Here is an 11,829-nt window from a genome sequence, read left to right as displayed (position 1 = left end):
CCCTAGTATTTAGGGATTCATGGTGTCAATTTTTTCTATCTAAGATATAACAAATGACAATATGGGAGGTGCGCATTATTCTAATTAAAATGTATGAATCATTATTTTCATCTTGAGGAGGTCAGGTTTTTCTTAAAAAGCTTATTGGAAGGTTGGATTTTTCCGAAAAATCTATTCTATCTTTCTGATTATTTTTATTCAAAGTTTTTGTATCTGCTCCACCAGTCAATTGAGTCATGGAGATGAAATTATAGGCCAGATTGAATACTTATGGTCAAGCATGAAGCTGTCGGATCAGTGCCAATATTGTTGATCGACATGGACATCGAGTTTTAGAAGCATGGTGGAATCTTGTTACAATCTCAATTTTCAATTTAAAATGTCATATTTGTTGTACTTTATTTTGTCAAATTGGTTAGTGATAATTAGATTAATGTTGCTATTTTTTAACCACTATGACTATATAGCTAGCATTACTGGTTGGTGGTGCTGATTTGCCTCTTTGTTGGGGTATGTAAAAACGTGTTTCATTATAATAAAGCCTACTCATATCCCAATTTGAGTAGATCATATCTGAACAGAAGCTCGTAAGACTTGAGAAGACTGATAAGCCTATCCAGACAGTTGCATAATTTCTTTTTCTAATGGAACCTGTCAACAACATGTTTTAGGGAGAGAGAATTTACCTTTTCTTATTCAGAGTATTCTCAGAGCTTTCTTGAGGAGTGGTAATTTGGTTCTCATATTGACAGCTTAGAATAAATAAGTTGGTAGAAAGATAAATGAAAATCTTCTATAAATGTTGAAGGGAACAATGGAGTTTTTTATTCAATATCAGAATCTAAGCATTTTAACCATGATTTGATGTGAATGGATATGCAATTTTCAAATTACATAATAAACATGAGCGCATAAAATCCTTTACTTCCCACTTTTCTTACTTTTTGACGTTTGGATAGTTTTTAATAGGTGTTTGTCAGAAAGCACTTTGTTCATATTTTCACCGAGACCATATAAAGGAATTTTAGGTCATTTTTCCAATCATTTTTTTTCTATGCCACTTTAGATTCTTGATTATCATGCTAATTGCTGTTTTGCTTATGTTTTGGGTAATCTACTGGATAACTTGTGTACTTCTGAGATTATTGAGGACAGGTGTTTTGTGATCCAATTTCCTTCCTTTGAATCTTTATCTCTTACTAATGGTACTTTTAACCATTATTAATTATGTCATCCAACTTTACAACAAGGATTGGTCTTGAAATGCTATACTGAAGTTTGGTTGTGATCAAATGTAACATTTAGCCATACACTAAAACCTCTATTAAAAAAAATAAATATTCATGCACCATGAAAAATTATTAATATAAATAAATTATTTATTCATCTATAGATGAATAATTTATTGATGAATGAATCTTTATCAACTTAAAAAGAATTATTGTATACTGTTTTTGAGAAACAATTTTACTAACTATATAATAAATATTAATAAAAGAACATATCAATTAGGCTTAATTAAATCTACAATCACATGATTGATCATCAATTAATCAATAAATAATGAAAAAATAAATAGAGAATTTTACCATACAGAAAAGTCTACTAAAGGAAAGAATTCTACCAATAAATATAAAAAGGACCATTGCTAAGTCTGCTAATTAGTTTTCCTTCCCTTATGAAAAATTGTGGATCAATTCATCAATTCTTATTTTAAATTGTACTTTGTTTTCTTGTATGCATATTTTGAAAAAAAAAAAAAAAACTCATTTAAGTAAAAATTTCTAATTATGTACAATAAATGTTTATATATATTATTGATTTTTTACAAGTTTGATTAATTGTTAATTTATATATTCAATTGATCCTAAAAATGCTTTAAAAAATTATTATATTATATATTTAGTGAATTTATTCATTTAGTATCCTGATTCGAGTTGGGATCGAATAATTTTATTTATTTAGTGAGAGATTATTTATTTATCGAAATTTTACTACAATATGCTGCTGTAAGTTATGACCAGAGATACATTTAATTACAAAGTCAAATTTTAATAAGAAAAATAAAAATGATAAATAAAATGATTAATACCTCTCTTAGGATTCTATTTTCCGGTATGCAGCATTTTTTTGTGGGTTGTTGGGGGGTGGGGAAGGGGCGGCTACGGGAGGGGTTGTTATGGTTTTCAGTCAACGTTTCTTCTTCCTCGTTTAGTCGAGCATTTTTTATCTGCAAGTATTTAGTCAAGTATTTTGTTCATTAACTTTATTGCGTCCTTTTAGCTCCATAAAAATTTCACTGTAATCATCAATCTCAGCCAATTCGTACTAGTCCTCTCTCTCTCTCTCTCTCTCTCTCTCTCTCTCATCGATAAAAGCTCATTACATTCATGATATGAAATTGAAAATTTGGTCAATATAGTCCAATGTCTTAGGAAGCAAGTGATCTGTAACTTCATCAAATTTGGATATGTATCGAGTAAAAAGTGATGTCATATGCAAGGATATATAAATATTTGGAATTTTGGCTTTGCATTAGCGTAGTGGAAATATGACTGGTTCTATCACTAGCTTAATTTTTATTGTTTCTCATGGAAATTTTATGATATTGGAGATCTTGGTTTTTTTTTTTTTTTTTTTTTTTTTTTGGGTGAATATATTGGAGATCTTGTTGGTTAATTATTACGAAGCCTTTCACATTTAATATCCTGAACAAAGCAGCAAAATACATCCCTTCTTCACCAAAACTAAAAATCCCCATGTGATAATTAATTACGATATTTAATTTTTATGTACACCTTATTCATTCTCTCTAAATATACACATACATATTCAAATGTTATATTTTACAGACTTTAAGCAAAATCATGAAATCATTCACCCAAAAAAAAAACAAAAAAAACAAAAAGAAGGTAAAATCATGATATCAATGTACAAGAAAGAGCAGACATGTATCTAGAATTATGGTGTCCTGGGTTTGAAGCTTTTTGGCCACGAAAGAGTCGGCCATGTGCTTCTTTTTGAATTGTCTGATTTCCAAAGGCACTATGATTGAGTACAGACGGCTTTCCGAAAAGCTTACGTTGGTGGATAAAAGTACAGGACCACTAGATGATCATGAAATCAAAGTGGGGTTTTATTGGTGGCAGCTCAAAAGAAATGACTTTGATTTTGATCTTGATTTTTCCTTTCGGTTTTTTGGGATAATTGAAACTCTATTGCTTGATTTTGTGTGGCTGTTGTTTAGTTCTTTGTGATAACCATAGCTATTCTGTGTCTTTATTAATAATAAGCTCAATTTGTGCATTTTATGTGGATGACAATGTGTTTCATTTAATCCCATCTCTCAATTCACTTTTTTTTTTTTTTCTTTTTTTCTTTTTTTTTTTTCCAACTTAAAAAAGTAACCAAGTGATACCCATTTTAAGTATTTATTCCATGATAGTGGTAACTTACATCAGTAATTAATAAAGAAAAAATATTAAATAGAAAGTGGGACTCTGAGAGAATGTAGAAAATAATATATATAGGAATTCTATCCGTATCCGGCTCTCCTAGTTTAGTACCTCCTCCTCCTCTTAAAAGTGTTCCACGCGTTAAAATTTAAATAAGTAATTTATTTAAGTTGATATAAGATTTTGCTATGCTAAAGTTTTACTATTTTATTAGAATGTATAATCTATTAATACATTTATAAATTTTAACCTTAACAATTTACAAGCTGATAAAAAAAATGATTTTACCATTTACGTAATACAAAAATGATTATATATATATATATATATATATATAAAGTTATTCTTTTATCAAATATTTCTAAGAATATAGGTTCTTTCTAATTAAATAAATTTTAAAAAAAGTCAATCGGTCAATTTGACATAGGTTTATTTAACAACGATGAATCTATCTTTTAAACTAAATTTGAGGGACTTATTTTATAAATTTTTAGAATAGTAGTATTATGCTAGTTGATTTAATAAGAAACTATGCATATTATATAAGTGGCGTGTATGAAAAATTATTGCATTTGGGAATGGATCGGTTGACTCAATTTGATACGTGTTTCATTGGTTCTGTGTAGGAAAAATATAAACAATTAAGGCATATCTGTTCCCCACTACATTGGAGAGCAGAGAATTCTGATTTTAATGCCACCTTAAAAAAAAAAAAATTATGATGAACCAGATACTTATATATACATATATGAAAATTTTATAGTAAAGACGGTCCGCATGAGAACCGCAGTATTAATGACGGTTTTTCATAGTATTAACGATGGTTTTTGAAAAAATCGTTACCAATATTATGAAAAACTGTCATCAATACTATAATCCGCACCATAAACGGACTATATATATATATATATATTATATTATATATTTTTACACATGATATATTCGTCATAGGACTTTTTTACCCTATCGTATCCCATTGTGTTTTGTTTATTCCATTAAGGGAACTGATTTGATGGCCGAATTGTTGCTTCAAGGAAGTTGATGCCCAAGTGGAATTAATGCGCCGCTTTTGTTTCTTTGTGTTTTTTTTTTTTTTTTTTTTCCCTCATCATTTTGTGAATGGCTAAATATTTACATAAAAATTGATTTTGTTTTGGTATAAATTATATAGTTAATTTTATAATTATTTTTATATGTTAATGTATTTAAAAATTATTTATGGATATTAATTGATTAAATATTTTAATATTTTTTTCTTATCGAAAAAATTGATTGTTTTTAAAAACAATCATTTTCAAAAAATTTTAGAATGTCCAATAAAAATAAAAAGTCATTTTGACAATATTTTTTTATTTGTTTATTACATGATAAAAAGTTTAGATATATTTTTTGAAATTTTTTTTTTAAATGGGCATTTATTTTTTTAATATAGTAAAAAGAAAAAAATCTTGTACTCAAGAGTCATTCAAGATAGTCTAATTTTTCTTCTTTCTTCTTCTTTTACTCTTAACCTTTTTTTTTTTTTAATTTTTTTTTTTGGCAAAGTCCATGTAATTTGGGAAGTACTTTTGGTGTGTTCCTTTGAAAGGACGACATGCAATATTTGTTGCATTTAATTTCCAATGCAAACCCGTAATTTCCATATTGTCATAATTATCTCTAAAATATATATTTTGTTAAACAATAATTACATCAATAAGTCAACAATGGGGTATTATGTAAATGGATCTTAAATTATTCTAAAAGATATATACAATGATATTTCTATTGACGACATTATTCAATCAATATATAGCTTAATTGGAAACAGTTTTCTATAATTCATTGGACGATCGAATATATGCATGCTAATTATTCTTAGCTAGCTTATTAAAAATAATACATAATTTTTGTGCGTTTTACAAACTTACAAATCAATAAATCCTTATATTCTGAGCGAAAGTGACGAAGGAGAGGCACTTTCATGTTTAATTTCGCGGAGGAGATAATTGGAGGATTAATAGTAAAAATTGGCCTGTGGAATCCTCTGACATTAGAGAAAGGAAATGATAATTATTTGCTTAGTTTACTGTTTACGTTGAATTAAGATTCAAAAATTTCTGGGAAAAGACAATAAGAAAAATAAATAAATACTTAAACTGGTTTTAGGTATATATGTATATACACAATACCAAGCTCCAATCACAAAGGGTTTTACCATCAATACTTTTTTCTTTTCTTTTTTTCAATTTTTGAATTGCTTTAATTATTAAAAATTAAAACTATTTTAAGGGTCCATATGAGATTTTTGTAATCTACTAAATTCATATAAGATAAACATGTATTAATTTTAAATCTCAAACCTTTAATAGATTAAAATGCTGATAAAGAAAATTTTGATGGTAAAACCTATATATGCACATCATTAATGCAATAGACACCAAATGTTTTTGGTAAAACATTTATCAAATGATATGTATTAAATATATTATTAGTTGATATATTTATATAATTTAAATATGGATAATTGGATTTTTAAATGGATAAATCATATACTTTAAATATAAATAAATAAACTCTTAAATATATAAGTAAATTAAAAATATATATAAATTCTGTTCACTAAGTAAATTTTAATTTTGAATTATTTAATTTTGTAAACATTTTAATGATAACAATATAAATAATTTATTTTAGTAAATATAGTATTATTGATATATAAATACATTTTATTGTTTATGTACAAATTTACCTCATAAGTTTTTTTTTTAGTTTTTTTTCAATTTTTGAAGTTTAAGAAAAATAATGTGAGGTAGGATTGTTCTAGATGAATTCATATAATTAATTTTCTCACTATTTATATTTCTTTTATTTATTTATTTCTAAAAGCTTTGGTTATATTTAGATGTGTCCATGCATAAAAACCGAAAAATAAGAAGAGAAATGAGACAGATCGACAGAAAGAGAAATTGATGCACATGCATGGTTCTAGAGGTGGCAATCTAGATCATGATACGACGATACGACTCGAAAACGATACAGAATAAATAGATTTGGGTTTATCATAAATGGATTTGGGTCATAATCGGGTCAACCCGTTTAATACGATTACTAATCGTGTCATTTTCGGGTTGTCCCATTTAACTCGAAATTGACCCGTTATGACCTATTTATTAAACGTGTCAATTTCAACCCGACACGATTATATACCTATTACAACCTATTTAAATTATAATTTTATCCATAATATAATATTTAATAACTAAAAAATATTATAAATTAAAAACTTTATAAAAATAATTTTCCATTATTAATTTTTTAAAGATAAAAATAAATCTTTAATAAAACAAAAATAAATAGGTTAATTTTCAGGTTAATAGGTTAATTTTCGGGTTAACTGGTCAATTTCAGGTTAACAGATTAATAGGTCAACACGACCCAGTAAAATAATCGTATTAAATGGATCGTGTCGTGTTTACCTATTTATAAACAGGTCAGATTAGTGTTTTAGGTACCTGATACGATTAATGGATCGTGTTCAGGTTAGGCATTTTTAACACGATTATTAAATGGATTGACAAGAACACGATCCATGAACATGAATTACCAGGTCTACATGATTCTACTAATGCTTGTCCCAGTCCATGCCAGAAGAGGTCAGTTACTATATATATACATTAGATTTTTATATTTTTTCCGAAAGGGTTCATATTATGGCTGCCAACTTTCTAAGCCTCAATGATTACTTCTAATAATATTTTATATGGTAAGACATCAATATTGAATAGAAGAGGGAATAGAAATCAAGAGCAAGCAATAATAATAATTAATAATAACAATATCAATAAAAAATCGGGTTTAAAATTTATTTAATGTGTAGGAAAGACTCTATTCCCCTAGCTACTATTGAATATCATAGACATGGATAAGATGCCGCATGGAATACACAGTCACTACTGAAAGTAAGAGATTGATTATAATGAGAAAAAGGAAATTAATTAATGTTAATTAAATTAAATAAACAGTAATTATTAGATACACCCACCACCTTCTTCGTTTATAAAAAGGAAAAACCATAGAAGCCACGGGGCAATAACCCTTCCATAACCTTTCATTGCCCTTTCACTGAGAAATTAAAAAAAGAAAAAGGAAAAAACCTTCATTGCCCTTTCATTGTCCGGTTCTGATTAATTGTTTTCTGGCCTCAAGTGAAACACAGGTAATATTTGGACGAGTGTGTGTACATAGTGATGCAGCTATTTTTTTTTTTTTTTTTTTTGTTATTATTATTTTTTTACCTTTATTTGGAGTAGTGATCAAATGTGCTAAGCTCTTATTATTTCTATAAATACTTGATGCTGATTAATCCATCATGCAGAATATATATCCACATATATATCAGACAAGCAATAAGCATATTTTTGCTTTTAATATACACAGCCAGACGTTTATCCATAATATCCGCTGTTATATTCTCAATAAGTTGATCTAGAATTTTGGATAATAGAATTTCTATATCTGTATATATAGACTAATTATATCCACTCCTGAAATGGTAATATGCATATAGTTATGTGTATAATTTGTGTAATTCTAGATGGGTGAGAACAATGGGATTATAAAGAGCAGCCAAAACCAAGTACTTCATGTCTCATTGGATCATCATGATGATGATCATGTGCTCTCTGATCAAAGTAATCCCAAACTTTACGACGACGATGGCCGTCCAAAACGAACCGGTAAGTATAATTAATTTGATACGTAAATCAAAATTTTAGTTAATTAGGAAGTTATATATGATTATTTTATGTACAAAAATTAATTTCGTATATGAAACTGCACAGGGAGTGTATGGACAGCAAGTGCCCATGTAATAACAGCAGTGATAGGCTCAGGAGTGCTATCACTGGCATGGGCCACGGCTCAGCTGGGTTGGATTGCAGGCCCTTGTGTGCTGCTCATGTTTGCGTTTGTGAGCTACTACATGTCTTCTCTTCTCGCCGACTGTTACAGATTCGGCGACCCCATTTCCGGCAAGCGAAACTATACTTACATGGACGTTGTCCGATCCAATCTTGGTACTTTCCATTTTTTTTCCCACATATTATTATTTCAAGTGTTTGATTTTCAATCTTGTTTATAGATATAAAATATATATATTAGTAGCCTAATTAATTTTTTAATATGTCTTTCTTTATCCAACTTTGTTTTTCCATGATCACGGACAATAAAGCAAAGAGAGTTTTTTTTTTTTTTTAGTTTTGTTTTGTTTTTTTTTTTTTTAATGGATTATTTACGCTATATAATTCTATTTCTGATGAAAAAGTTTGGTTTTAAGACACTTAGTACGGGATCAATTGGGACTAGTTAAATGCATCTTTCCTTGGTCAAAAAGTAAAAGTCTCTTTGACTCATAAAAGAAAAAGAAAAAGTTGTCTTACTAATCACATTTAATTCAATGACCAAAACTTACGAATGAATATACAATACATTTATTCACAGTAGGAAAAATTTTACGTAAATTTAGCTATAAATTAACAACTATGATTTTGCTAAAAAGGGGTTGTAGCTGAAACTATAATCTTCTTTTTAGAGCATAACATCCGGCAATTTGTTCCAAATAAAACATTTAAAAGAAAACCAATTTTTGTATGCATTAATTATAAATATAGCAATACTACAGATACTAAAATATTGAAGGCACATGTTAATATACTATCAGTTAACATATCTATATAATTTATCAATAACAATGAATAAATAAATAACTAATTAGTTAATTAAATATTATTATATCATTCATTATATCAGTAAATATTCTATTAGCATTTACATTATTAATAATAGTCGATCAGCATTTGCATTATTAATAATAGTTGATCGTGAGCAATTTGTTCTTCACATGATACATGAAGTCTAATTTTTGGTGTCGAATTTTTCTTCCAAATTAATTTGACGAGACCATAATTGTTTTTCTTACGATGGTTCAATAGCTTAGGTGGGTAATTAGAAATTTATACCTAAAACCATATATGGCAACTAAAAATGAGGATTAAATTGATTGGTAAACAAGCAGATGCACAATTTAAAATTTTCAATCTTAATTTAATTTTTTTATTACGTATTTTAATTTAGATTAAAAGAGTACTTTTTAATTTAATTTGGTGAACATATATATATAACATTGAAATCAATCTGTCGTCTTTGTCATGTGGGCAGGAGGAACAAAGGTAAAGATATGTGGGGTTGTTCAATACTTGAACCTTTTCGGCATATGCATTGGATACACCATTGGAACTTCCATAAGCATGATGTGAGCTACAATATTTATCATAATTATTAATTTTTTTTCTAATTTTTCATGTTTTGAATAACGAACTTAATTAATCATGTTCTGTGATCCTTGGCTCAATGGAATAACTTAATCAAATTCAACATGCAGGGCCATAAACCGTTCTAATTGTTTCCATAAGAACGGCGAGAAAAAGGCATGTCGGTCATCGAGCAACCCGTACATGATCATGTTTGGAATCATAGAAATTGTGTTATCTCAGATTCCAGACCTTAGCCAGGCATGGTGGCTTTCCACTATTGCTGCTGTTATGTCTTTTACTTACTCCACAATTGGCCTCGGCCTTGCAATCGCTAGAATTGCAGGTACACCATATCATTCTTAAAGCAATATTAATTCTTACAATAAAACCATATATTGTATAAACATGCATTGATGTATCCAAAATCAATTTGAATATTGACTTGGATTTACCTGTTATCCGTTTTATGTATGACTGTATATAGCTAATGGAACTATTAAGGGCAGTCTCACTGGAGTTAGTGCGGGAGCGGTAAGTCAAAGTGAAAGGATATGGAGGAGCTTCCAAGCAATTGGAGACATGTCCTTTTCCTATTGCTACTCATTCATCCTTATAGAAATCCAAGTAAGTTGTTGACCATCATGTATATAGTTTTTTAATTAAGTCGATTTGATAATATATATATATATATATATATATGGATGAAGATTTTCTGTTTTTTTTTTCCTATCTTTATTTATGTTTGATCAGTTAATTTATTTCATATGTTTTATCAACTTTATTTTATTTAATTTACCATATATATACCATATCAACCATTTATAATTTGCTTTTAAAAGATAAGGTCAACCAATTAAATTTGTGCTTAATCTTTAGTTTAATATTAACAAATCGACTATATAAATAGATTGCTATATATATATATATATGTGTGTGTGTGTATATTAAGGATCTATCAAGTTCTAAAAGTTCAGTTAATTTTAATTATTTATTTCTTTATTTCTAAAGTAGAAAGTTGTTAATTATCAGGATACACTTAAATCTCCACCTTCAGAAGCCACAACAATGAAAAGGGCCAATCTAATAAGCACAACAGTGACAACAACTTTCTACATGCTTTGTGGCTGCTTGGGATATGCAGCTGTGGGAAATCTAGCCCCTGGAAACCTCCTAACTGGATTTGCTTTCCATAATCCATTTTGGCTTCTTGATATAGCCAACATTGCCATAGTAGTCCATCTTCTTGGAGCTTACCAAGTGTTTAGTCAACCCATTTTTGCCTTTGCTGAGAAATGGGTATCAAAAAATTGTAACACATCCAAATTCATCACCAAGCAAATCAAAATTTCCGTCCCAGGGCTTGGATCTTTCAACTTAACCCTCTTTCGGTTGGTTTTCCGAACATCTTTCGTAACCCTAACCACCGTTGTATCAATGATGCTACCATTCTTCAATGATATACTAGGAATTATGGGTGCAATTGGATTTTGGCCCCTAACAGTATATTTTCCAGTTGAAATGTATATGGTCCACAAGAAGATTGAGAAGTGGTCAACTAAATGGATATTTCTTCGTTTGTTGAGTCTCTTTTGCCTGATTGTTACTGTTGTGGCCGGAGTTGGATCGGTCGCTGGTGTTATTCTCGAGCTTAAAGTTTTCCGGCCATTCCACACAAGCTATTAGCTATGAAAAATAGATCTCTTTGTACCAAATAGTTTAGTTATAGCTATTTGTTTAATTAAGGATCCTGGTTAAATTAAATACTCTTCTTCTTAGAAATGGAGGAGGAAAATTCGTGTAATAAACACCGCAAATATAACTGTAGATTAATATGGCATTAGTATTTGTTACCTAACTGTGTCATTTTTCTTTTCCTTTATTAATTACAACTTGTGGAAATGTGGATTTTCAAAATTATAATTGAATCCTGGACGTGGAAATGCATTCTCAATAATTTTATCATTCAACCAAGTTTATCAATACTGTTTTACTGTTATTATACCAGATATTATAGTTTTTTTTTTTTTGTAAAAGTATTACCATTTATCATATTTGTTACAAGTAGTAATCCATGAATGAAT

The 11,829-nt window shown here is 28.6% G+C and overlaps 1 protein-coding gene across 1 annotated transcript; it reads left to right on the top strand.

Moving 5' to 3' along the window:
- Positions 1-7,493: 7,493 nt before the first annotated feature.
- On the top strand, positions 7,494-11,598 carry LOC107425350 (amino acid permease 4). Its single transcript, XM_048478416.2, has 7 exons — positions 7,494-7,653; positions 8,032-8,173; positions 8,279-8,512; positions 9,654-9,747; positions 9,877-10,091; positions 10,233-10,372; positions 10,778-11,598. Exons 2-7 carry the CDS (start codon positions 8,032-8,034, stop codon positions 11,429-11,431), a joined length of 1,479 nt encoding a protein of 492 aa, XP_048334373.2. The 5' UTR covers positions 7,494-7,653; the 3' UTR covers positions 11,432-11,598.
- The last annotated feature ends 231 nt before the right edge of the window (positions 11,599-11,829 follow it).

The sequence above is a fragment of the Ziziphus jujuba genome, chromosome 7, assembly GCF_031755915.1.
Source record: "Ziziphus jujuba cultivar Dongzao chromosome 7, ASM3175591v1".
Lineage (NCBI taxonomy): Eukaryota > Viridiplantae > Streptophyta > Magnoliopsida > Rosales > Rhamnaceae > Ziziphus > Ziziphus jujuba.
Note: the sequence above shows the minus strand (reverse complement) of the source record. Positions and strands in the feature narration are given on the sequence as shown.